The sequence below is a fragment of the Tasmannia lanceolata genome, unplaced genomic scaffold (genome assembly GCF_043159265.1).
Source record: "Tasmannia lanceolata isolate RefF3 unplaced genomic scaffold, GAP_Taslan_0.1 ptg000006l, whole genome shotgun sequence".
Classification (NCBI taxonomy): domain Eukaryota; kingdom Viridiplantae; phylum Streptophyta; class Magnoliopsida; order Canellales; family Winteraceae; genus Tasmannia; species Tasmannia lanceolata.
In genome coordinates this window covers 45,200,973-45,228,928 of record NW_027518683.1, presented here as the reverse complement: position 1 = coordinate 45,228,928, position 27,956 = coordinate 45,200,973, and the positions used below count along the sequence as shown (strand labels likewise).

Sequence of the window (27,956 nt, the reverse complement as noted above, 5' to 3'; positions counted from 1 at the left end):
GATTACTCTCAGTTCCTCTACCTCACCATCCACAACATTGGAGCATGTTTGTCTTCTTTTTTTGTAATATTCTGAAGATTTTCTATTTAACTCTGGAATCATTAAAAATGATTTCTCTATTTTTAAGTAAGTTTCAAAAAAATAAGAACTAGGATTCTAACCAGTACCGTGTTGGATTCTATATGCTCTCTGTTTTATAACTAATGTTTTCCAAAAAAGAGGAATGCTAAAATGAAGATCGCCCTTACAAAAATAAAGGAAAAGGGCGCTCCCATTGGATCCATTTTGCAAAGCCGTATTTATTATGGCACTGAAAAAGGCAAAATTAAAGGAATGATGAATGCTTATGAATGAGGTTTGGCAACATAGATCCAATGGGAGCGCCCTTGTGCTTTATTTTTGCAAGGGCACCCTTCTGTTTAGCATTCCTTATTTTGAGATGGGTGCCCTTATCAAAACTGAGCACGAGTTTTGGATGTCCTTGTCAAAACAAGGCTTAAACATGTCTATCTATTACTATGAGTGGCCTTACCCAAAAAGGGGGTGGGGGTGATGAAAATATCCTATTTTTAGATTAGAGTTTCAATTAAGATGAGATACTAATTGACGTAGCATGTCAAGAAATGGAAGGAAACAAAGTAGCATGAATAGCAAGCTTTGACAGTCAATAGCGACCTTTGATTTATTTCCTTATTTTTTGGCATAAGAGTAGGAGTATTTTTCCTTATTATCTTAGTTACTATGTCAGTAGGATTTGTTTTCCTATTTTAATGGTTTCTTAATTTATTAGTTTCTTAAAGTCAATAGGATGATTTTCCTTATCTGGTTAGCTGCTTTATGTCAATAGAGCTAATATGTAATGTGAGAACGTGAGAGGCATTCATTCCATCATTGCAATTACAAGATATTTTTCGTTATCTCTCATGGTCTCCCTTGTTCTTCTTCTTCCCGAGTGGATTCTAGGGTTTGCAAATTCTGCGCTTCGTCTACAATTTTCCATTTGCTCCGCTACGCTAGTTGGTATCAGAGCCTTGATTGACCTGGACTGATGGCAACTCGAGACGGAGAGAACAACCACAAACGATGCTAATCATGGAGAAGTCCTTATGAGGGCTGAGTTTCTTGAGTTCCTACATGAAAATCAATGAGTGTTGTAACGTTAAGAGGCAGCAATTGGTAGACTCAAGGTGGAACCCAATCGGGATCGCAACAATTACACACCTTGTACCGATGAAGGGGCTCGCGAGCAGTCTTTCTAGAGCACTTTCCTGGTCATTTTCCTGCTATGGATAGACCTATGGCCTATGAGGAGGAATCCAGGGAGAATGGTGAATATGACGAACGAGTTTTTGTAGACCGGACATCGTTAGAGGTTATCGTACGGTGGAGATCGGGATTCTTGGGATTTTTGTATGAAGATCGACCTTCCCACTTCAAACGGTCATCTTCATATTGAATATTTCCTAGATTGGTTGGCAGAGGTCCAGCGATTTTTTTATTATATGGGGATTCATGATGAGAAGAAGGTTAAGCTTGCAACCTACAAGCTTAAGGGTGGAGCATCAGCATGCTGGGATCAGTTACAACTTTCCCGAACACGACAAAGAAAGGCACCCATGCGAATGTGGACGAATGCGACAAAATAAGGCGACCTAGTGCACGAGGCTCCCATCATTGTGGGGTCTGGGGAGGGCTAGATGTACGTGACCACTAGGTCACATTGGATCAACCTTACCGTTGCGCTAATGGACGAGCACGACAAAATTAATTTTAATTTTGTGTTCTCCCAAGGCTTGCCATAGGACTTCACATGGGTATGATGTAAGCCCAAGAGTTCCTATTGGTCTAATCATTCACCTTACCTTCTTATTTTGATGCTAGCAAACTAAATTGATTAGCATTTATGGATTGATGTGTTGCATTGAGGTGTTGTGTTGTATACAAGAATTTCATGTCATAATCGCCATTACATAACTCTTCACAACACAAGGCTTGTGGATCAAGAAGCAAAGGAACAAAGAGCTTGCACCTACATTGGAATCATCACCATTTGGAGACGATCAAGTCAAGGAGCTCAACATGAAGATTCCACAAGTTCCTAAGCAAGTGTCAAGAAGAAGGAGCTTGGAGTTGAACATGCCATGGTGACACCTCATGTACCATTCAACAGGCATTGAAGATTGGAGGAGAAGTCACATGAGCCATATCAAGTTGAAGATGTTCACTCAAGCCAAAGAAGTCCAAGGAAGTGCAAAGGAGCGAATACATTCTAAGAAGAGTCAACGATATCATTTTTAGAATGTATTTAGAGTCCTCTTGATATCTTGTAAAATGCACTTTCAATAGGTTTTCAAATGGTTTTCATACTTAACTTTTTACATCTTTCAAAATCATACACACACCCAAAGACCATGGCCCAAAGCCCTTGAACTTTAAAGTTAAAAATGGAATTTTACACAAGGCCGGTCGACCGCGGGATGGAACCTGGAATTCCAGGGCATCTCGAATATTATCGGGCTAGTCGACCGGGTCAAGTCGGGCGACCGCAGAATGGGATCTGTTTAAACAGAACCATTCTGTCATGGGTTTGGGCGGGCGACCGCCGTGAGTCGGTCGACCGAGATAGGTTTATAAGCCGAATTTTTGAGCAAACAGGTAGCCCTCGCCGGGCGACCGCCATAGGGCCTGTCGACCGCAACGGTAAGAAATTTAAAAATATAAGAGGGTGCCTGATAGGCGCGGGCGACCGCGATGGCTAGGTTGACCGCCGCGGTCGAGCAAACTAGCCGTTGGGGCGTTTTCTGCTTGACTTTTTCAAACCAGTTATTTACAGTTTTACCCCAAACGGTCATATTTTCAAATACACTATATATACATCATTAAAACCTATCTCTATAAGCTTTTGAACATTTGAGAAACAAAAAATCCCATTTCTCTTTGAGCTTCAACTTTCCATTCAAAAGCTAAAACCTTTTTGAACTTGTATTTTCACATTCTTTCAAGAGGCACTCCATAGGGCTTTACATTTGTATTTTCTTGGAGTGATTGTGAGCTTATAAAGTTGTAATCCGCCTATCAAGAGGTATGAGAGTTTTTATTTTCTTTGTTCTTCATCGAGGGTCTTCTCTTCGGCCCGTTAAGAATCATGAAGATGAGGGTTTCCTCTTTGGCCCGTTAAGAAATGTAAAGATGGCATATGGGGGTTTGTCCTCACGCCAAAGGCTTCGTGCAGATGGGCTTCGCTTTGGCCCTTGAGAATGAACCACTATAAATCGTGTGTTCATTGTCTCTCTCTCTCTCTTCCTTTCCTTCGCTTGCACATGTGGTGATTGGTAATCTCTAACCCTAACTTGTTTATTATTTTAATGGAACAAGGGTTAATAAATGCACTTGAATTAAATGTATAAACCCTAATTGCATTTATAATATTTATTTGAACAAGGGTTAGTTAAATGTGCATGATTAGAAAGTCTAAACCCTAGAGTTTATTAACATGCCTATTTGAACAAGGGTTAGACTAATTAGTGCTTAATTAAATGGATTAATTTTTAATCTCTCCTTAATTAAGCCTAAAATTTCTAATTGACCAATTCACCCCCGCCTCTTGGGTTGTCACACCTGTATTTCATATGAAAACTTCTCCCTAAATAATGAGAAGGTAACAAGACCCAAAATTTACAGTCTTTTCTTCTTATACATTTCTCTTTCCCAGCATTGTGGGACTAGAAGTTTCAATGCTTTTCATACCAAATCTTTCTTTACTTAATATTGTTATCCTTTGAAAGTAAAATAACACTAATAACTGCGTCATTCGTCTTAGATGTTGAAAATCAAACCTAAGCAGTTCAAAAACTTAGACTTGAATTCATATAAATAGGTGTTTAGCTTTATTTTGGAACAATTTTCATCTACATTTTTAACCAAGAACATTACACAAATTAATTATCTAAAAATGAAATGAGAGAATTTTGTCACAAAATAGATATTCTTATCTTTTTATTTTGACCCAACATCTCCCATTGGTAGAAACAATGGGAACCAACTACTAACTACAGAGGCCATTGACCACGGTTGCAAAATATCACTGTTTTAATTTCGGTATTTTAAACTATCTTGATATATTAGAGCTTTAAATATCACGATCTATTGTCCTAGATACTATATTGTCCTATGTATCATGATATTTAAAATATCACCCATATATGTAGGTAAATCTGATATTCGCCCCCTTTTATTCCTGGACCACCACTTTTGGCATAAAAAGAGTATTTATAAATACTTAAGGGTGGCTCGGAGAGGAAAAGGGGAGAATATGTAGGGCCTCGTATTATTAGAGCCTCCATGAAATGATGTGGGGTTCAATAGTTGGACACGTGCGGGTCCCAATGCTTCCACCAATTATGGTTGCAAATTCTCTCCCTTGGGTTTGGTCAGGCACAACAGGCCCAATTTCTCCATGGGTCAAAAATGTGGTGCTACAAGAATCAGGCCTACACTTAAAGCCCACACTCGACCTAGACAGTCGGCCTCTCTTTCAGACCTACCACCAACATCTTTTCATCCCCTCTCAATATAAAATGTAAGACACTCATGATTCTCGAGTTTTAATAGAAGCAGAATGTTAGAGATTTGCAAAATGATGTTGAGAAATTTAAAAGAATTTTCTTAAGTTTTATTTAAATTAGTAAAACAATTTTCAGATAGGGCTGGTCGACCGGGGTATCCCGGGCGACCGCGGATTGGTACCTGGAAGTATGAACAATTTCCAGAAAGGTGTGGGCAGGCGACCGCGGGAAGCCGGTCGACCGCGGTTCTTTGGATCGAAAAAAGTAAAATGGACAGAAGCATGCCGACGGGTGACCGCGGATGTTCGAAAAACTATCCGTTGGGAAGAAATGGACATGGCTTTTCACTTTCGGTTTTCAACTATTCTTCATGTCTTTTGGTTCCCAACAGTCATGGATGTTTCAAACACAAGAGACACCTTGTGGATGATCCAAGCCACAAAATTCACAAAAGGTTGTGATCGAATGGCCATTATTCAAACCAATCCAAAGGATGTTTTGAAGGGATGTTTCCCTTAATGAAGAGACATCTAATGCTCTATAAAAAGAGCAGAAATCTGTCTTATATATATATATATATATATATATATACTGAAAATCAATTATTGCTGCACTTTTCTTTCTCTCTCTAGTAATTTCCTACTCCCTTGTTTTATCAAATTGTTTTGTTCATTAAACAGTACACAAAAGACTGTTTTCTGCAGAAACAGTTTTTGTATTTTTCTCTAAGGCTTGAAGTTCTTGAAAGACGTTTTGGGTTTGATTCCACTTGTGCAAAGTGTCATCAAACATTTGTAGGACATTCCTACAAGGCTTCATTGTATCTTGGAGGCAATTTGCAGATCCCCTTTGCACACAACTGGTGGGGCGAAATTTGTCTTAAGATTGTTGGTGGGATTCCTAAAATATAGAAATACGTAGAGTTACTTCAAGGCGCGTATTATTCATGAGACAACTGCCCCTTATACTCCACAACAAAATGAAGTGGCTGAAAGAAAAAATAGGACCTTAACTGAAATGGTTAATGCAATGCTTGTGAATTCTGATTTAAACAAAAGTTTAAGGCAAGACTAGTTGCCAAAGGGTTTACACAAAAACTCCGTATTAACTACTTTGACACTTATGCACCGGTTGCTAGGATTACTACCATTAGGATCTTGATTGCTCTTGCTTCCATATACAAACTTCATATTCACCAAATAGATGTTAAAACTGCATTCTTGAATGGTGAATTAGATGAAGAAGTATACATGGAACAACCTGAAGGTTTCATTTTGTCAGGACAAGAGCATAAAGTTTGTAAACTAATCAAATCTTTGTATGGTCTTAAGCAAGCCCCTAAGCAATGGCATGAAAGATTTGATAAAGTTTTAGTGTCAAATGGCTATAGAATACATGAGTCAGATAAATGTATTTATAGCAAATTTGAAGGTAATATAGGTGTTATAATATGTCTATATGTAGATGACATGTTAATATTTAGTATAGATATAGAGTATATTCAAAGTACTAAATCTTTTTTGTCTCAAAACTTTGATATGAAAGACATGGGTGAAACAGATGTAATCTTGGGAATAAGAATAATAAGGAATGACAATGGTTTGATTCTAACCCAATCTCATTACATAGAAAAGGTACTCAAAAGATTTAATCATTTTGAGTGTTCACCTGTTTCAACACCTATTGATCCTAGTGGGAGGATATATCCTAATAATGGGAGGATCATTTTCCAACTAGAATATGCTAGTGCTATTGGTAGTCTCATGTATACTATGACATGTAATAGACCAGACATAGCATTTGCAGTAGGTAAACTTAGTAGGTTTACAAGTAGTCCTGGTTTTGCACATTGGAATGCAATATATAGAGTATTTAAATACTTAAAGAGGACTATGGATTATGGCTTATGTTATAGTGGGTATCCAACAGTGATAGAAGGGTACACTGATGCCAGTTGGATAACTGAGCGGATAGACCATACATCAACCAGTGGGTGGATTTTCATTCTTGGTGGAGGAGCTATCTCCTAGGCTTCTAAGAAACAAACATGCATAACTACTTCTACTATGGAGGCAGCTTTGACTGCATGTTGTAAAGAGGCAGAATGGCTTAGGAATTCATCATTGGAAATTCCATTATGGCCTAAACCAATGCCATCGATTTATATCCATTGTGATAGTCAGGCCACACTATCAAGGGCATATAATCATGTTTATAATGGTAAGTCCAGACATATAGGACTTAGACATAGTACTATAAGAGAGTAACTGACCAATGGGGTTGTAACTATTGATTATGTGAGATCGAGCCAAAATTTGGCTGATCCTTTGACTCAAGCTCTTGCAAGAGATATGATGTGTAAAACATCAGTAGGGATGGGGTTAAAGCCATTAACCAATAGTCACCAATGATGGAACCTCGACTCAACGCTTGAATAAACATCAAGTCTTGAGTTCAATGAGTCCAAGTACATCATATGGAGTGATTGCAAGCACTATAATATTCATTATTTTCATCCCAAAGTAAAGTGCTTGGTACCTGTAATGTTTAAAAGGGTTAGGATGAGCAAATGGGCTCTTAATAGGCTTATAACAGGGTGTTGGAGTGTTGTAGTTACAGGGACACTCTTGATAAGTCTACCTATGTGAGTGGTGCCGCTTCCTATGAGACTTGGCTAGTCTCTAGAGCGTTCATGAAACCAAGATATAGACACAAGGCCAATACTTGTGTTGGCTCTTAGAAACAGCCTATAGAGACAAAATCTTGTGTGTGGAAATGTGTCCGGTTAGTCAAATTGAATAGTTAGTTCAAAGATACGTCTACTATGCAATTCTGACTAACTTTGATGTGTTTACACTAAGAGAAGGTTCAAATCGAGAGATACCTTAAGTTATGCATAAGGTTTCCAAGCTTGATGAGAAATTATTTTCATTTTGAAAATGGTGGGGGATTGTTAGAGATTTTGCAAAATGATGTTGAGAAAATTAAAAGAATTTTCTTAAGTTTTATTTAAATTAGAAAAACAATTTTCAGACAGGGCCGGTCGACCGGGGTATCCCGGGCGACCGCGGATTGTTACCTAGAAGTATGAACAATTTCGAGAAAGGTGTGGGCGGGCGACCGCGGGAAGCCGGTCGATCGTGGTTCTTTGGATTGGAAAAAATAAAATGGACAGAAGCATGCCGGCGAGCGACCGCGATATCCCGGGTCGACCGCGGATGTTCAAAAAACTATCCGTTGGGAAGAAATGGACATGGCTTTTCACTTTCGGTTTTCAACTATTCTTCATGTCTTTTGGTTCCCAACAGTCGTGGATGTTTTCAAACACAAGAGCCACCTTGTGGATGATCCAAACCACAAAATTCACAAAAGGTTGTGATCGAATGACCATTATTCAAACAAATCCAAGGGATGTTTTGAACGGATGTTTCCCTTAATGAAGAGACATCTAATGCTCTATAAAAAGAGCAGAAATCTATCTTTTATATATACTGAAAATCAGTTATTGCTGTACTTTTCTTTCTCTCTCTAGTAATCTCCTACTCCCTTGTTTTATCAAATTGTTTTATTCATTAAACAGTACACAAAAGACTGTTTTCTGCAGAAGCAGTTTTTATATTTTTCTCTAAGGCTTGAAGTTCTTGAAAGGCGTTTTGGGTTTGATTCCACTTGTGCAAAGTGTCATCAAACATTTGTAGGACATTCCTACAAGGCTTCATTGTATCTTGGAGGCAATTCGCGGATCCCCTTTGCACACAACTGGTGGGGGCGAAATTTGTCTTAAGGAAAGCGATTACGCGCCTTGAAACAACTCTACGTATTTCTATATTTTAGGAAATCCCACCAACACAGAAGAGTTCAAATTTTCATGAAAAGAAAAGGTTCAACAGGCCAGTCAATTAATTAAAGAGGTCGTTATACCAAGATCGTTAATTAATATCATTACTGTTTTCTCCAAATCATTCGCATAAATAGTATTATGCAACAATGTGTTTCCTAAAACAAATAGCTATTAAGGATGAGGATGTTTATGCTATACAAATGACAAAGATAATCCCATAGCTGGCCACGTGTGTGTGTGTGTGTGTGTGTGTGTGAGAGAGAGAGAGAGAGAGAGAGAGAGAGAGAGAGAGAGAGAGAGAGCACCCTTCTCTGTTTTCCCCCCCACCTAAAGCACAGAGTTGAACCAGATACGCACCTTGCGACACGTCTCATGATGGAACTTTTCTTTGTTAGGAGCCTTGTGAAAATACAAGTACCCTCCAAATATCTCATCGGACCTTTCACCAGAGAGAACCATCTTTACTCCTAAGGCCTTGATCTTGCGAGACATAAGAAACATGGGTGTGCTTGCCCTGATTGTGGTAGATAACATCTTCAATGGCATCAATACCATCCTGCCATTTTACCGAAACCACAAAACCTTATTTCTTAACTTCAAGGAAAAAATAAATGTATATGAAATCCATTTTATACAACTTGAAGACAAATCTAGTTCAAGTACCTGAACAGCAAAGTGAAATTCATGGTGAACGGTCCCAAGATAATCTGCAACCTCCTTCCCAGCCTTCAAATCAGGTAAACCCTGAGTAATAAACAGAGGAGATTGGATCTGTAGTAAATCCCTAGTTGAAATTCTACTTAGGGCAAAGGTATAACTAGGCATGTTATACTAACCTCTAGTCCAACACAAAAGGAACGAAGTTGTGCTCCCGATTGCTTGGCAGCCCTGGTCCCAGCCAAATGAAGTGCTGTAACAGCGGCAACTAATGATGAATCAAGCCCCCCCAGAGAGCAACACACCAAAGGGTACATCAGTCATCAGCCTGTGAAATGTGCAAGAAAAATTGATTTCTTTAGTAACATGAGTCATGAAAACTGAAGAATGCACTAAGCAAACACCATTGCACATTAGAAAGGAAGCATATAAGAGATATATGTAGGAAGGACACCATGAATTTCTATTATGTAGGCTTCTATATTTAGGCTTCTATTATCATAACAAGATTAAAATATGCAATGTTTTTACTATGGCACTCTAGGAATCTCTAAATATGTGAAGCTAACTACTTTTTTTTATACAATATTGGAATTTGATTTCGAGTTTTCTCAGTGGAAAATCTTTCAAAACATATTGCAATTTAAGTTGCTCACATCTTCAAAGGCCTTTCTCAAAACCAGTGGATCGTATGGAGTTGAAGGAATGGCCTATGAATACCAAGGGTGGTTATACCATCTCCGAAAGCCACTTGCGTTCATTTCAAAGAAACAGTTAAAAAACAGAGCTCAATAAACAATCAAAAAGCTCAAAAAGCTCCTTAGGGATAACTCTGTCACCTTCTTTACTGGAATATTTGTGACCAGGAGGAAAGCTCTCAAAATGTTCGCAATCATCATTCAGTCCCTTCATTTCAGGTGAAATCCAAATAGAACCTGTAAAGAAATGGAGAATAGAAAAACGAAATAAAATTATGTTCCTAGCTCTTGTGTTAACAGTCACAAGTCACAAGTCACAAGTCATAGTAGGTTAGGAGAGAAATAACTTTGTCAAAATTGGAATTTTGATTCGGAAACAAAAAACACTCCACATAGAAGCTTAATTACCATCAAGTCCCCAGCCAGTGTAGAGGGATGTGATCCCGATCGCATCTCGGGCGACAATGAAGTTGATATCCATCTCTAGTTATTTCCGACGGCCAAGATAGAAATGAATCCAAGGTTTTGTCGGTTCAAATACACATTCAAACGAACCAAAAGAAGTCTTGTGAAGCGTGCCAATTTAATAGGTAATAATGAAAGAGGACTCTGTCGATGTCAGAAGGGTATCAGGGTCTTTGACCACCCGATTTTGAAGATTAGCCCGTGTTTCATTCTAGTTTTAAAACGTGCCCGAAATCCATAATTTTTCTAAACATCAGCCCAGATTCCGTACTTTTCACTATTTTCAATGAGTCACGAATCTAACTATGTAGTCTCCTATTTTTTTTATTATTGGGGATGTGTGATTTTGGATCATTTACTGTGGGGGACATCTTGTCCCTAGGTAATGATTTATCATTGGTAATAAAATTCTGTTACTTTTTTTTAAAAATGTAGCTTATTTAAAACCTTCATCGCTGTTTGAAGCATCGAAAGTAATTAGACACAATGCATGCACACTTTTGCTCACCCTCACTTTTATTGCATCTTGCCCTACGCCTTCCAGTTATTGAATTTCGAAGAATGATCTAATGTTGCATGCCTAGGGTGAACCAGTAGTGGATTGGTGGCCCCCACTTCTCACCCATCTTGGTTCTCCGCGAAAAAAAGTGCCCACCTTGGATCTTCCATGCGGCGAAACATGATTTGGTAATGCAACCACAAGCTACATACAAAAAAAATTTGCACAATGAACTATTAAAATACATTTAGGGGTGTAAACGGATCGAATTCGAAACGAATATGGCTATATCCGAATTCGATTACAGTATACACTATCCGAATTTGAATTCGGATTCGAATTTGATGGATATTTAATATCTATTACCAAATTCGTATCCATCGGATATTGTTCGAATTCAGATATTATCCGTATCCGTTTATCCGGTAAATTCGAACATTTTATTGCAGTACTTTATCTTTGTTCTCCTTCTTACTTCACGAATGAATTTTCCAAACCCTAAAATAGACCTCTACCTTCTCTTCACAAAATTAACTCTCAAACCCTAAAATATATGAGATCCTCTTCTTCCTTTTAAAACAAAGGCAGAGAGAGAGAGAGAGAGAGAGAGAGAGAGAGAGAGAGAGAGAGAGAGAGGATGGATGATGGTGTTGGTAGTGGTCTTTAGGTTTTTTTTTTTTTTTGTATATGATGGAATGGGGTTTGGGCTATTTTGAACAGGGGAAGTGGGAGTGCTGATTGTGGAAGATGAAGAGAAATGGGGATGAAGATGGGGATTGGGTTAGAGATGGAGGTGACTGGCGGTGATGGAGGTGGCTGCGAGAAGGTGGAGCGGGGCGGCGGTGGATTTTGGTGGGGTTGGAGAACCAAGGAATGCCGAAGATGGTGTCCGAGCCTTCTCCTTTCTCCTTTCTCTTGCTTCTCCTTGCAAACCTTAGAAGTCCCCTCTTTTAAGTTGGAAAATTGATCTGAGCCGTCCATTTACCATCAATGACCTAGATGGCCTTTTTGCTTTAAAATTCTCTAGAAGCTATGACATCTTCTTTCAATTACCATCATCCATTTGTCACTTTCATCCTACAACCCACATTTGTTGCTCATAAAGAAGCCATGTCAAACTCCAAGAATGCCCTTAAAATGAGAGATTACTTCATTTCCTACCCAAAACACTTTTTGTTTTTGTTTTTTTCTAAAATGAAAATTCACTTTTCTTTTAGAAAGAAAAGATAGTGTGTCATTACTAAAAATAAATATTAATGATATTATTAATAATAAATAAAAAAGGATTTACTTCTTAGATTTGGATGTTAAATGGATCGGGTATACCATTTACCAGATTCGCATCTGCTAAGAGCCGGATATCTCATAAACGGATTCGGATAATATCCGCTTGAAATGGATCCGGATAATATTCGCTTTAAACGGATTCGGATGCGGACGGTAATCGAATTTTCGAATATCCATTTACACCCCTAAATACATTTAATCGAATGGTTAAGATAATTGGACCAGAGGGAGTTTTTTTTATCATAGTCGATCCAAGATACGGATGTAAATGGATGGTCTGGACTAATTAAAGATGGGGTCCACCCATCCAATACAATATATTATGTTTGGGACTCGATCCATGTCACTTCTTCCATCTTATCCGGTACAACAACGGGATGTTGCTGTCCCTTTCTCAAATTTATGCGGGGGGATGTAAACAATCAACCAATACAAAAAACAAAGGTTTAATTTGTCTAAAACAAAGGTTTAATTTGTCTCCTTGAGTACTCCGCTTGGAATTATAGACTATGGCAGCTCACAACAGTGTTAGTCCCTCAGCATATTCTGCACACCACACATTGTATTCCTTTGGAGATTGCTAACAATGAAATCAAATATCCCTTTGTTTGTTTATTGCATACAAAATAGTAATGAGTGGGATATTCTCCCAGAATATGTGTTGATCGTCGTTACCCCTTTGTGTGATCTGGGCTGTCCTTTTCACTGCTAAATTATTATCTACAAATACTTAGGTATATAAACTGACAATATGAACTTCATTCATGGGTGGGTTTTGGGCTTGTACATCTTTCATCTTTTATCTTTCTTCTCTTTGTCCTCTCAAGCTATCTCCATTCCAGTAATGGGTACCAGGATTGCCATATCCCAGAACGTGTGTTCAAGGCAGAATGTGTGCTACGAGAATTACGATCCTTGTTTTCCTGATCAACCCGTCGTGGATCTCTACCTCCCAATGTGGGCCAGCCAACGGGCCTTTCGGTCCAACAACACGAATGAGAACATCCCATCCAACATGTCCACAAAATCTTCTCCATATTCTTCATTCTATTAGAGTAAGAACATAATTCAAAGTTATTTACAATAAAAGGCCTAGAAATCAAAGAAGAAAGTAGAAAATTCCAAAGCCCAAATGAAAACCAAAAAGTCTACTGTTGTGTTTGAAACATTGAATTAATTCATCTAATCATTCATCAACTGGGCTTGTACATTTGAATTCAAAAAATTCAAACTTTGAAGTAGTGAGGTGGAGATCAGGCAAGATAACTAAAGTCCTAGAAATTCACTAACTTTGGAATCAGAAACACTCACCAGATGGGCAATAACATCGCAGTCGCTACCAGTTCGGAATTCATGATTAGATGAGCGTTTCCTAAGCTCTTCATGGTTGTAAATCTCTCCATTCACCTATTTTAAGCATCATCGTCCTTTAGTCAATTTATCGAGCAATCGAAAATACAGAAAAGAAGAAGAAAATTGTGATTATGTTGGGAGAAGATTTACATGAGGAATTGAAGCATTTTTTCCATGAGGAAACAATAACATGTCCCAATTGTCAACATTAACAAGCAAAAAGAATTAATTTCCAAATACCGTCACAACGATGACTTAGTCCTCATTAAAGAGCGGTTGATCTCCGGAAGCAGGATCGATGATCGCTAGCCATTGATGGGCTAAAATGAAGCCCCCATGTTGGTAGATCCCACTCCAATCTGGCCCTCTGTGCTTCAATCATATTTGCCACAACAAACCATCTCCATCAACTCATGTGATTTCCTTACAAAAATAAAAGATCAAATTCATAGTCTTATGTTATTATATTATTTACTCGATCCCCACATCATAGATTACAGTTTCTTTAGCATAAACCCAATTCACTTGCCAAATAATTTGTTAGAGATTTTAGAAATAAAAAAAACGAAGTCAATTTTGTTGGAACAAACAAGTGGATGTGAAAATGCTGGAAGCGGGGGTGAACATAACATTTCAATATATAGAAGCCATGTCCCAGAATCTGACTCATCAAACTATCATGAAGGTTTCATACTTTCATTTATAGAGGCTTAATCCATAGGGAAATCGTATCTTCATAAACATGTTTTGATATTCTCACTAACTCATCTTGTCTTTTTGCATTTAAAGAGCTGTCAAAGGTAATAGCAGTCCCCAAAAAGCTCTCACAAGCCAATTAAAATAGAAAAGACAAGCCGGCTTTGTGCCATTATTAAAACATGTTGTGCTGTTAACAATTCCGTAGGGAGAAATAGTGTCATTATGCAAATTGGGAAATGATCTCAATTCGACCATGTTTTGATATTTGCCGTAACCAATCTTGTCTCTTCGTAATTAAAGAGCTATCCAAAGGTTAATTAAAGAGCTATCAAAAGTTTATTACAGTTCCCAAAAAACTCTCACACGCTAGTTAAAAAAGAAAAGACAAGCTAGAACCGTGCATATAATAATCTTCAACTAATTAGAAAGTGAAGAAACGGAAATGATATCGGCACAACCGTACTTTGATATTTTCACTAACTCATCTTGTCCTTTTGCATTTAAAGAGCTGTCAAAGGTAATTGCAGTTCCCAAAAAGCTCCCACAAAGTCACAAGACAAGCTGGTTAGTGCCGTTATTAAAACATAGTCGTACTGATGTCATTTCCCTAGAAAAAATAGTGTCAATCCTTTACTACTAAAAGGGAAAACGCATGAAAGTTCATTTGCGTCTTTTTCTGAAATTACATACCCTTGCTTTGTAAATCTTCATGTTCGGTCCCATTTTCTTGGGCATTTTTGTCATTTCGCCCATCAAGGCAAGTGTAAAAAATCCCACCACATGTAATCTTGACCTTTCCTTTCCCAGCCATGCGTTTCCATCTGCAAGAATCTTGTCGTCTTCCCCTACTTTATTTTCGTCCCCATAGTTCCAAAACCCTTCCTACTCTCATTCCTCACGAAAATCGCACGGAGCTGCCATTAAAGAAGAGGATTCCCCACGTTCGAATCAATCTCTTGTTGGATAAGGTAATTTTTCACATCATATCTGCAAAATAGGGTTTTGGTGGGTTGGGATATTTTTTTCCTGGGTTTTTTCTTTTGGGTAAACTACCCCTGTCTAACTTGGGGTTTGGGCTCAAATCATGGCTGCCAAAGAGGGTTTTGTGGGTGGGGCTTTTTTATTTTGCTTTGAAATGGAAGAGGGTTTTGGAGGGGTGGGTTTTTTTTGGTAGCCTACCTCTGTCTAAGGAGGGCAAAATTCTCTTTTGAGATATCCCGCATTTCTTTTCATATTTGATAAGGTCTGAGATCTAGAGTGATGTAGGGTTTAATAGAGTTTAGGATCCATGTAATTACACATGCATTATTTATGTTCCTTGGTGCCATTTTTTTTTTTTTTTCAGTTCACAGCTTCACCTCATTTCCATCGTGCATTTCCAACTGCACTGTTCCTTTTACAAAAATGTGAACATGAAACTCCCAGAGGGAGTAAGATGTTTAAGGAAAATAATTTTTGCTGTTCTTGAAAGTTAACTCGAAGGTAATATCTTGTAAACTTAGGGCTATTTTAGTCCATAAAGAAAATGTCCACTTGCTCTTTTGTTCTGATGTTTTAAAAATATGAAATTTCCCAATAATTTCCTATATGCCACTTCAGAACAAGACATAAATAGCAATTTTTAGCATATTCTGAAGATATTGAGAAATTTTCAATATGTCTGTTTTTTGTCAGTGGTTAAGTGACTTTTGTCTGTATTTTAGACCCCTCATTTTCGAAGAGAAGACAATAAATATACCTTTTTCTTATGGAAATGCTACTTATATATTGGTGATTATTCTTAAAAATTGAGATTAAATTGTTTTATGAGGTACTTGTTATAAATATCACAAGAAATGATTGCTTTCCTGTTCATTATTCTTCTGATGTGACAGATTAACACCATTTTTGTGCTAGCTATTCCTTCCTAAGTTATAGTGATTGTTGCTGTTCTTAAGCCCGTTTCTTAACTTAACTCTGTTGTTTTTGTAGGCTTCCATTTTCGGAGGATCTAACAGAGATCCAATTACATGGGAAGATAAGAAGTGCAAAGGTGAATCAATATTTCCTGCACAGGTAAATTGATCATGGGTTGATGTTTTATATTATTTTCCTTTTCTATCATTTCTAAGTCGAGACATCTAATCCACGGAATTAACCAATAATAATGGGTAAGGATTCGTGTTCGGAAAATGTGCACGGCATCGGAAGAAGGTGCTTTCAAGCCAGTTTTTTGCATCATTATGATGGTCCCAAATTTCGTCTCGAACTGTCCATTTGGTAAGCCCGGGGGGATTTGAACTCGCATCAATGGGGAGCATACCCATGACTTTAAGCCAAAGAGCCACACCTGTACGGGTTAATCCAACAGTCTCTTTACCAGAATCATGCAATTACGGCTCGTAATACGTCTCTTGAAAATATATGTCCTCTCGATGCGGTGCCGGTAATTAAATTACAAGTCTTGATTTCAAAAAAGCCATGTCTCAATAAATTACAAGTCTGAAATTTCGGCAAGGGCCGAAACACATACCAAAACCAAAATTTAAAACCATGCCTATGCCACTGTGCATTAGAACTGACTTTTGAGTGGATCTACATTGTCGCCAATGGAAGTTTTGGTGGTGTATTCCTTTAGATACCAAAAAAATTAATTGAATCCTTAGTGAAACGTATCTGGTCTATTTCTCTCTTATTCTGGATGCACTTGGAGTGGTTTACTAATGAATGGCAAGAACCGAATGCATGGAGGTTGTGATGGATGTTTATGAGTGTAGACACCCCATTTTGACCGTACCTTGAGCCTCCCATGTTTAAGCAAAAACCCAACCAAATCTCAGCATTAGGGTCCCAAACTTCACCCTAGGCTAGATGAAGGTCTTCTTTCCCCCCTTTTGCAAAATTTCATCGAGATCGGAGCTCGTTTGCCCAGCAAGCAGGCTGAGAGGGGGTGTGTAGTGTAAATAGGGGGTGGCCCACTAGATTTTTCATTTTTCCCTAAAAACCTTGTATTTTAGGAGAAATTCAAGTTATACAAAGACCCCAAATATCCATGAATACATTTTCAGAAACCTTAGGATCTCAGAATTGTCTCGGCAAAATTTCAGAAAAATCCACCAAGAAAATTCGAAAAAGACAAGCAGAGTTTGTGCAGTTATCAAGCGTGGGGGGTGAATTAGTGTATTAGAGTCGCACATTTGTGCAGATATCAAATGGTAGTGCCAATATCATTATCCCAAATTCCCTATAAATATCAGCTTAAGCCTCATTTTAATGAGATCTTTTGAAAATTAGAGAGAGAGAGAGAGAGAGAGAGAGAGAGAGAGAGAGAAATTCCCAAAATCCCCAAACCCTTTTTCTTTTTTTTTTTCTTTTCCGATCGATTCCTTCTTCTCCGATCAAGCTCCCACCGGCGAGATCCACCGGAGCTCTGGCAGAATTTGCAACTTCTGAACATTTTCTCCATCTCAGCTTCAAGTAGGTTTTGATTTCTCGTTCGGAACCTTAGCTTATTAGTTTTTTTTTTTTCGATCGGAAATTTCTTTTCTCCGGCACCTCCTTCTCCGGCAGATCTCCATTAGACAGCAGATTTGAGCTTTGATGAATTTCGTCTTCTCCGGCTACACTTCCTTGATTGAATTCCATCTCATCTACCATTAGATCTGATCTGTCTCTCAAATCTGTAGATCTGTTCATACAAAACCTCAAATCTGTAAAGAAAATATAGATCTCTGTGTTTTCCGATCATCTTCTCCGGTAGATCCGGCAAAGTTCCGGTCATTTTCCGATCGGAATTCTTTTTTTTTTTTTTTCGGCCTAGCTCCGATCTGCTTATCCAGAAGCTCCGATTTATAAAGGAGGAAGACAAATCTCACTTCAGATCCAAGCTTTTAGCTTCAACAAAGATCAAAGCATTTGTAGATAAGGTGTTGTTGCTTTTCAGCAGATAAGAAAAAAAAATCGTTCTACTTTTACAGGTATTTTATTATTCTTATAATTAATTTGCTCTAATTCAATCAGATCAATTTTTTAGATCAAATAAGATTTACGGAAATCAAAGTCAAAATTCAATTTCTGTAATTTTGTGCTCGAATCAGAAGCAAATCAAGTGAGTTTCTTTAACAATTTAGAATTCTTATTCATATATTTTTTTTTTTAAAAAAAAAATAAAAAATATTAGCAATCGAATGTTCTGTGTATCATGATTTTCATTTTTATTAAATTTAATCCCCTTTTGAGTATGATTCAGATGATTTATATCACTTATTTTGATTTTTCAAGAGTATTTGATTTAGGTAATCATATTAAAAAAAATAACAGGGTGTTGATTTTGATTTTTTTTTTATCAAGTAATGATTTTTTATCTCTTATCATTTTTCTGTTATCTGTAAGTATCTCCAGGAGAAAATTTGTAAAGATCTCAGATGTTGTGGCTTATGTTTTTAAGTCTGTTGTGAATAGTTTGTGGATGTGTGTTGTATAGCCTCAGAAATTTTCGTGTTTTCTTATCTTATTCTTAAAATTTTTTTTATAAAAGGTTATAAGCATGCTATGTATTTAGTGGACAGCACGCACCTTTGGATTCATGTTGAATTGATTATATATAAAATTGGAGGTTGGCATGTTTGCACTGATGTTTATATTGTATTATAATGTTCTAGTAGGTTTTTATAATAAGGGCACTATTAGCAGGTGCTATGTACATGCAATAATATAATATTTTAGGATTTGTACAGAGAATGAAACTTACTCCTAATTCTGTTTTTCATCCAGGTTTCATCTTTTAGTTTTGGTTGGCAATTTAAAATGAATTTCTATTAAGATGTTTATAACTTACATGCTTTATTTTATCTTATCAGTACGCTTTGTCCATAGAATGTATTAAAAGCAAAATTTGATTTTTTGAACTATTGTGTAAATTACAAGGTATGGTTCAATGTTCATTACAAAGTCCACTTCAACAGGCATATGTCCTCACTTGCAAAATTTAATAGATGTGTAAGACTAGTTATTGTCAAGATGAGCCCATTTGGAATTGTCCCATAGGTTCTATTTTCTAAAATGATTAGAATGATAGTTTGATTTTTTTTAGGGTATCTAATATTGAGCTGAACCTGTTCCCATTATGTTGTACATTCTAATTATCGAATATTTGTCTCATTGTGCTCTTGTGTTATTTTGGTTGTATTACGCAAAGCTGAATAATGTTTCCAATACATTGTGTATTTTAAATAATCAATGAATGCCTTATTGTATAATTTTAAGCACATAACTGCTGTAATTTAGTGTGTATATCTGCTGTCCATTGTTATATAAAACTGCTGTACATTGATTGATTCACTGCTTGTTGCTCATTGCTTTGTGTAAAAGTGCTGTCCATTGTTATATAAAACTGCTGTACACTGATTGGTTCACTGCTTGTTGCCCATTGCTTTGTGTAAAAGTGCTGTCCATTGTTATATAAAACTGCTGTACATTGATTGGTTCACTGCTTGTTGTCCATTACTTTGTGTAAAAGTGTTGTCCATTGTTATATAAAACTGCTGTACATCGATTGGTTCACTGCTTGTTGTCCATTACTTTGTATAAAAGTGCTGTACATTGTTATATAAAACTTTTGTACATTGATTGGTTCATTGCTTGTTGTCCATTACTTTGTATAAAAGTGCTGTCCACTGTTATATATAATTACTGTCCATTGATTGGTTTATTGCTTGCTACCTAAAGTGCTGCCCAAATGGTTGTTCACAAACATATAACTGTTATATACTGATTCTTTTCCTGGAATGACCCTGATGTGGCTGGACCATCAAACCAGTCATACGTTCTGCAATGTGAGGATGAAGAGAAAGAAAGCGAAGCTCTATATGTCTTGAGAATGAGTGATGATGAAGAAGAAGAGATGCAAACCCCATACATCCTTAAGATAGATGATGAAGATCTGTTGCTCTTGACTGATCAATGTGATGAGCTCCGCCACGTCACGCGTGGTGGACGAGTCTTCAAACCAGCTGAGCTCAGAGTTGATAATCCAGCTGAGGTTGCAAGAGGGGTTGACAATCAGAAGCAGAAGCAGAGGCTTGATGAAGAAGAAGATAACCTGCTGAATCAGCTTAAGAAAACCCAAGCTAATGTTTCTATCTGGGGTTTACTGATGGCATCCCCAAAACATAGACAGGTTGTGCTTCGTGAGCTGAACTCATCCCAGGTATCAGTTGAGATTACTCCTGACGAGCTGGTTGGTTTGGTGGCCATGACCAAGGCTTCAAAAGCCTTGTCTTTTTCAGATGAGGACTTGCCTTCTGAAGGAAGAGATCATACGCGTCCTCTCAAAATTACCCTGCTTTGCAACCAGAAGAAAGTATCAGAAGTACTGGTAGACAATGGGTCAGCGTTGAACGTGTGTCCCTTGAGCACTGCCACTACTCTGGGTTTTGGGCCTGAAGACTTCATTCCGTCTGAGCAGGGTATACTGGCATATGATGGAACCCGAAGGGACGTTATTGGAACATTGGCTACTGAGATTGTCATTGGAGGAGAAACCTTTGACATTGAATTTCAGGTGTTGGATATCAAGACTTCTTTTTGTCTGTTGCTTGGTCGACCTTGGCTGCACAAGGTTGGAGTCATTCCTTCCACACTTCATCAAAAATTGAAATTCATTCGAAACAACCGGGTGATCACAGTCAAGGGAGATCCTGAGCCAGAAGTCGGACAAATATGTCAAGAGCTTGTTACTGAAAACACAAGAGATATCAGTCTGACAGGATTTTCAGTGGAAGTTTCGGCTATCACCATGAAAGAAGCTATGAGTGAAGAAATTATGTTTCTCTCTAGCACTAATACTCGGGTAGTCAAGATGATGCGCCGATTTGGGTATCTCCCAGGGGCAGGTTTGGGAAAGAATATGCAGGGTCCGACTGAGCGGCCCGAGTTGAAAGCATCTGATGGGTTGTTTGGGTTGGGATACAAGCCGACTCGCAAGGAGGTGCAGGAAATGAGAGCCTACATGTTTAAATGGGCAGAATGTCGCCGCAGAGGCTTAGAGTTTCCAATGGGACCTTTCAGCAAAGTCATGAATGGTAGATTCCGAAAAGAGGGAGCTGATTGCCCTTATTATGGTTTCTCAGAGCCATGGTATGATGAGAATGGGACCAAGCTGCCGGGTCTTGAGATTTTCTTTGCAGATGAGCTGCCAGCAGAATTTTACAGTAAGCAGATTGCGGAGTCAGTTGTAACAGAGGAATCAGACTCAGACTGGGTTGAGAACTTTGAGCCAGAACTCCTGAATTCTTTGTTTCAGACCGAGGCTCCAGTCATTGCTATGATTGGGAGAGACGCACCCTTTGTTAACCCACAGGACTATATCACCCCAGCCGAGGGACCTCTGGATAACTGGACGTCACAGGTTATACCCCATGTAATCCCTCAGTACATTCCAGTCCCTTCAAAAGAGTCAGTTGTTTCAAAGTATGTGTCAGTTTCTGAGTCCGTCCCAGAGTCTGTCATTTCTAACTTTTCTTTTGATGCAGGTACTGTAGAGGTCGGGTCTACCTCTGGAATGGGTGACGAGTCTGTCCTTGGTGGCGTTGAGTCCGAGTCTGAGGGCGTATTCATTGATTCTTTGGCTGTACATGTTTCTAGTTGTGTCGATACTGATGTCGACTTATTTTTTCATCCTGTTTTAGAGTCTGTAACGCCTGATGTGGGCGAGTCATCTGATGTAATCATTGATTCTGATGAAATAAAAGACTCTTTTGCTTATATTCCTGTACTTGTCTCTTCTGCTGATTCTGCTTCTGAACTTGATCAAGTAACTAATAATAACAATCAAGACTCCCCCTCTAAAGAGGAAGCTGATGATACTACTCTTGAAATCAAACATATGATTCAACAAGAGGAGAGTCACCGAGCTAAACCACTTGAAGAGGAAATTGAGACCGTAAATATAGGTGATGAAACCTTAATTCGGGAAATACGAATTGGCAAAATTTTATCTCCTGAGGAGCGCGAAGAATTAATCACCTTGCTAAAGGAGTTTAAGGAGGTTTTTGCTTGGTCTTACGACGACATGCCAGGATTGAGTGAGGACATTGTCCAACACAAATTACCTTTAATCCCGGGCATCATGCCGAAGAAGCAAAAACTTCGAAAACTTAAAACAGAATGGGAGTTGAAAGTTCATGATGAGGTTAAGAAACTACTAGAAGTGAAATTCATCGAAGTAGTTGAGTACCCTGAATGGCTTGCAAATATTGTACCGGTACCCAAGAAGGATGAGAAAGTCAGGATGTGTGTCGATTTCAGAGATTTGAATAAGGCCAGTCCGAAAGATGATTTTCCGCTTCCGAACATTGGTCTCTTGGTTGACAATACCGCTGGACATGCACTCTTATCCTTTATGGATGGATTCTCAGGGTATAATCAAATCAAAATGGCGCCTGAGGATATGATGAAGACGGCATTTATTACTCAGTGGGGGACATATTGCTACAGAGTGATGCCATTTGGTCTCAAGAATGCTGGTGCCACATATCAAAGGGCTGCGACTACTCTTCTTCATGACATGATCCATAAGGAGGTCGAGGTCTATGTAGATGACATGATTGTCAAAGGCAAAACTCGGCCGGAGCATACAATCGCTTTGAGAAAGTTTTTCGAACGAATCCGAAAGTTTCAGCTTCGCTTGAACCCTAATAAATGTGTATTTGGGGTCACGTCAGGGAAGTTGCTTGGATTCATGGTCAGTGAAAGAGGAATCGAAGTGGACCCTCAGAAGATCAAGGCAATTCAAGAAATGCAACCACCAAAGACAGAAAAGCAGATTCGTGGATTCCTGGGCAAAGTGCAATATTTGAGGAGATTCATATCTCATTTAACTATGACGTGTGAACCCATCTTCAAGTTATTAAAAAAGAATTCCTCCAAGAAATGGAATGAAGAATGTCAGGAAGCGTTTGAAAAGGTCAAGCAGTGTTTGTCTTTGCCTCCTGTCTTATCCCCAGTCACTCCTGGTCAACCGTTGTTGATGTATTTGTCCATCACGGATACAGCAATGGGTTGTATGCTTGCTCAGCAGGAGGCAGGGTCTAAGAAAGAAAAGCCCATCTACTACATCAGTAAGAAAATGTTGGAATATGAAATCAAGTACACTGTCTTGGAAAAGACGTGTTTAGCATTGGTCTGGGCGACTCAAAGGCTTAGACATTATCTTCTGTCGAACAAGATATTTTTGCTCTCACGGATGGATCCGTTAAAGTATTTGTTCGAAAAACCCGCTCTTACTGGAAGAACAGCCAGATGGTTGCTATTATTGTCTGAGTTTGACATCACTTATGTTACTCAAAAATCAATTAAGGGACGGGTCATCGCTGAGCAGTTGGCTGATGCTCCTGTTGAGGAGAATGCTTTTCTGAAAGCTGATTTTCCTGATGAGGAGATCATGGACATTGAAGAAGAGACTCTGAGTTCCAAGTGGCTTATGTATTTTGACGGGGCTGTCAATAATCACGGTCAAGGAATAGGGGCTGTTTTGGTATCTCCAAAGAAGGAGTACATTCCGTTATCCATCAAGTTGCAATTTGAGTGCACCAATAACATGGCTGAATATGAAGCATGTATCGCAGGACTTGAGGCAGCATTAGCTTTGCGGATTCAAGACATCGATGTATTTGGAGATTCAATCCTGATCATTTGTCAAATAAATGGGGATTGGAAGACAAAAGAGGCGAGGTTGATCTCATATCACACTTATCTCGAATCTCTGGTAAAAAAGTTCAGGAATGTCACCTTCACTCATCTGTCGAGGACAAGGAATCACTTTGCTGATGCTCTGGCTACTCTGGCATCAATGTTGGACATTTCTGCTACTATGGAGGTTCAACCTTTAGCTGTAAGATTGCAATGGGCTCCAGCACATGTGAATGCCATTGAAATATCTGCCAGGTGTCCAGATGGAAAGCCATGGTATACAGATATCAGAAATTTTATTTCAGGCAAGGGGCATCCGCCTGAAGCTTCCAGCAAAGAGAGGAAAACTCTTCAGAAGTTCGCTGCCAACTTCATCATTTGTGGTGAAGAGTTGTACAGAAGGTCATTTGACAGTATTCAGCTTCTGTGTGTTGATGAAGATCAGGCTGCAGAGCTCATAGAGCAAACACATGAAGGTGTTTGTGGTCCTCACATGAATGGTAAGATGCTGTCAAAGAAAATCCTTAGACTTGGATTCTATTGGCCCACAATGGAAACAGATTGTTTCGCATTCGTGAAGAAATGTCATAAATGCCAAGTCTATGCGAATCTTATTCATGTGCCTCCGTCAGAGCTGCATTCTATGACCTCACCATGGCCATTTTCAGTATGGGGAATTGATATCATCGGAAAAGTCTATCCTAAATCGTCAAGTGGACATGAATACATCTTGGTGGCCATTGATTATTTCACAAAATGGATAGAAGCTGCTTCATATGCTTCCATAACTTCCAATACAGTTGCGAAGTTCATTCGTGCGAATATCATTTGCAGATATGGAGTACCTAATGAGCTGATTTCTAATAATGGATCTCACTTCAAGAAAGAGGTAGTCCACCTGTGCGAAGAGTTTAAAATCAAGCATCATAAATCATCTCCTTACAGACCGCAGACCAACGGGGCTGTAGAAGCAGCGAATAAGAATATCAAGGTCATAATCAGTAAGATGACCGAGACTTATAAGGACTGGTCGAACAAGCTTCCTTTTGCTTTGTGGGCTTACAGGACATCGATCAGATCTTCTACAGGTGTAACTCCGTACTCTCTGGTGTATGGAATGGAAGCAGTCCTCCCTGTTGAAGTGAGAATCCCGTCTCTAAGAGTTATGATGGAAGCGAATCTGCCAGAGTCTGAGTGGGCCAAAGCCAGACATCAGGAATTGCAGATGATTGATGAAAAGAGGCTGAGAGCCTTGTATCACATCCAAGGGTATCAGAGAAGAATTGAAAGAGCCTTTAACAAGAAAGTCAAGGTCAGAGACCTGAAACCAGGAGATCTCGTCTTAAAGTCTTACCGAACACCCGTGTTTGATCCCAGAGGAAAGTTCAGGCCAAATTGGTCTGGTCCTTACATTGTTGATGAAGTCCTGCCTGGAAAAGCCGTAAGACTCCTTAATGAAAATGGAGAAAAATTAACAGAACCTACAAACCTGGACCAACTAAAAAAGTACTATGCTTAGATACACCAGGAGGCCGTCTTTGATCGATCAGAGCTCAAAAGCCAACAACCTCAAAGTCAAAAACCATTTGCAAACACTTTGGGCCTAAATAAAAAAAAAACTTTCATTCTTTGATAAACTCAAACCAGGGGCATCTTTTATGAATTGCGTCATAAAAGATAATAGCCTGAACTACGTCATGACCTGATCCCTCTCTACAGGGTACGTAGGTAGCCTGATTAATTCGGGTTCGGTCAAATCCTTCAAACCTTTCAATTCCTTAAAAAAAAAAAAGAAGGAAAGAAAGAACAAAATAAACAATTTTTGAAACCCAAATAGGCGAACTACGCGGACCTGATTCCCATTTCTTTGGGGATACGTAGGCAGTCTGGAGGGCCAGATTCGGTCAAATACATGAAAACTTACCAAATGTTAACCTGTTTGAACCCAAGCCTACCTAAAAGTCCTTCTGGTGTACTTAAGCCCAGGTTTGTAGAGAAACAGAAAGAAAATAAAAATGATGGAGTCTAAGACCCGCTAGACTGAAAACCCGCAAGGGCAGTTTAGGCAAAAGTTAGGGTCATTCGCCCGTTAAGCTGAAAACCTGAAAGGGCGGCTTAGGCAAAAATTAGGGTGCTGAACCTGGTGGATGGAAAATCTGCAAGGGCAGACAGTCCAGGCAAAAATTAAGGCATGCGGTCCGCCAAATCGAAAACCTGAAAAGGCGATTTGGTCATGGCAGTGACTTCATAAAGGACAAAACCTCTGAAAGCCAGCAAGACTTTCATTTCTTCGGTGACACTACTCCAAAGTCTGAGTAAGCACCGGCAGAAATTCTTCTAACACTCTCAAGGCTAAGGGGGTTAAGACTAAGCAATCCAAGGGAATAATAACCATGATGGAAATACCGGAAAAAGGAATGAAACATCTTTAAATACGGTTTTCAAAAGATTCTAAGAGTGGTAGACTGTACCTTTTTTAAAAAAAAATACTTATCAGACTAAGAAGCAGATTCAGTCTCTCTTAGAGTTTAAGTCATTGTGCCCATCGAAGTCCTCATTTGCTGGTTGTCCAAGTCTTTTTCTATGTCGAGTCAAGGTCAAATTCCAGAGTCCTGTGTGGTTAGTATTCCTCCCAAGGCTGGGGTGATGAGAAAAAAATGATGAATTTGTATCCCCTCAAGGGTGATGCGCAACAGAGTGAAGTTCAGAAGATGATTGATTCTCAAATCCATATGGCAGGCTTTCAAGCCCATATGAAATGGCAGAGATCGTCAGAATTGAAAGGCAATTGTCGGGCAGATACAGTCTGTTGTAAACCTGAAAGCTTTGTAACCTCAGATATTCAATGAAATGAAAATTTTTGACCATTTCCGTGTGTTTTGCTCTCCTACGAATCTGTCATGGAAGTATTTCATACTAGGGGCATCTTTTATGACTTACGTCATAAAAGATATCAAACGTGATGATAACTGGGATAACTATTCTCAGCAAATGAAAACCAGAGAAGCTTGAGCACAATCTTTGAGTCAGTCTCTTCAATCAAATTGTTCTCTTTTGAAGTCCAGTTTTCAGAAAATCTTATCCCTAGCGGAGTCTAAAATTTGCTCCTGCAATTGTCAAACCCTCAGCAAAATGCTTTTCACTTATTCTAAAAGGGTCGATACATGAATTTTTCTTCAAGTTTCTTGAGTTTTATCTTCAGCAAAGATCATGCATTTTCAATCATTCTTGGCGAAGAATGACTTATTCACCTTGTGAAATCGATTAAAATTTGGTCATTTCTTTCCTTTCATTTAAAAAAAATATTTCTGCCTTTGGCTCTGTGATTTGGAGTTTGGTCTTTTCTTTCACCATTTGAAAGATTTAAAAAAAAAAAAATGTTTTCGCCAATGGCTCCGTGATTTGGAGTTTGGTCATTTATTTCACCATTTGAAAGATTTTAAAAGCTGTTTTCGCCAATGGCTCCGCGATTTGGAGTTTGGTCATTTCTTTCACCATTTGAAAGATTTTAAAAAATGTTTTCGCCAATGGCTCCGTGATTTGGAGTTTGGTCATTTATTTCACCATTTGAAAGATTTTAAAAGCTGTTTTCGCCAATGGCTCCGCGATTTGGAGTTTGGTCATTTCTTTCACCATTTGAAAGATTTTAAAAGCTGTTTTCGCCAATGGCTCCGCGATTTGGAGTTTGGTCATTTCTTTCACCGTTTGAAAATTTTTAAAAGCTGTTTTCGCCAATGGCTCCGCGATTTGGAGTTTGTTCATTTCTTTCACCATTTGAAAGATTTAAAAAAATGTTTTCGCCATGGCATTCAAAGTCCGTTTTCACACGGCATTCAAAACCATTTTCACATGGCATCCAGATTCTTTTTTATTTTTCAAATTTCAAGATCATTCACAATCAAATCAATCCTTTAAAGTTTGTAAGAGAGGTTATCTCATCCATATATCCATTGTTGAGTTACGAGTTGGAGAGAGGCTATCTCACCAGTGTTTGCAGAGTCAGAGTCCGGTGAAAGGCTATTTCACTGTGTTATCTTTGTAAATATTGTTTTCAAAGCCAAAAATCAAAATTTGATTTGCTCTTTTTTCGGGTCGGCCAAAATGGTTTGTCAGTTCAGCTTTGACATTCGCGCAACAAGCACGCTCTGCCAAAGAGGGGCATCTGTAGACACCCCATTTTGACCGTACCTTGAGCCTCCCATGTTTAAGCAAAAACCCAACCA

At 38.6% G+C, this 27,956-nt stretch overlaps 1 protein-coding gene and 1 pseudogene across 1 annotated transcript; one reads left to right on the top strand and one right to left on the bottom strand.

Moving 5' to 3' along the window:
* Window positions 1-1,013: 1,013 nt before the first annotated feature.
* On the bottom strand, window positions 1,014-14,775 carry LOC143879080 (asparagine synthetase [glutamine-hydrolyzing] 1-like; annotated as a pseudogene).
* A 98-nt stretch (window positions 14,776-14,873) lies between these two features.
* LOC143879079 (uncharacterized) lies at window positions 14,874-21,807 on the top strand. Its single transcript, XM_077381271.1, has 4 exons — window positions 14,874-15,032; window positions 16,036-16,119; window positions 19,862-21,451; window positions 21,576-21,807. Exons 1-4 carry the CDS (start codon window positions 14,874-14,876, stop codon window positions 21,582-21,584), a joined length of 1,842 nt encoding a protein of 613 aa, XP_077237386.1. The 3' UTR covers window positions 21,585-21,807.
* The last annotated feature ends 6,149 nt before the right edge of the window (window positions 21,808-27,956 follow it).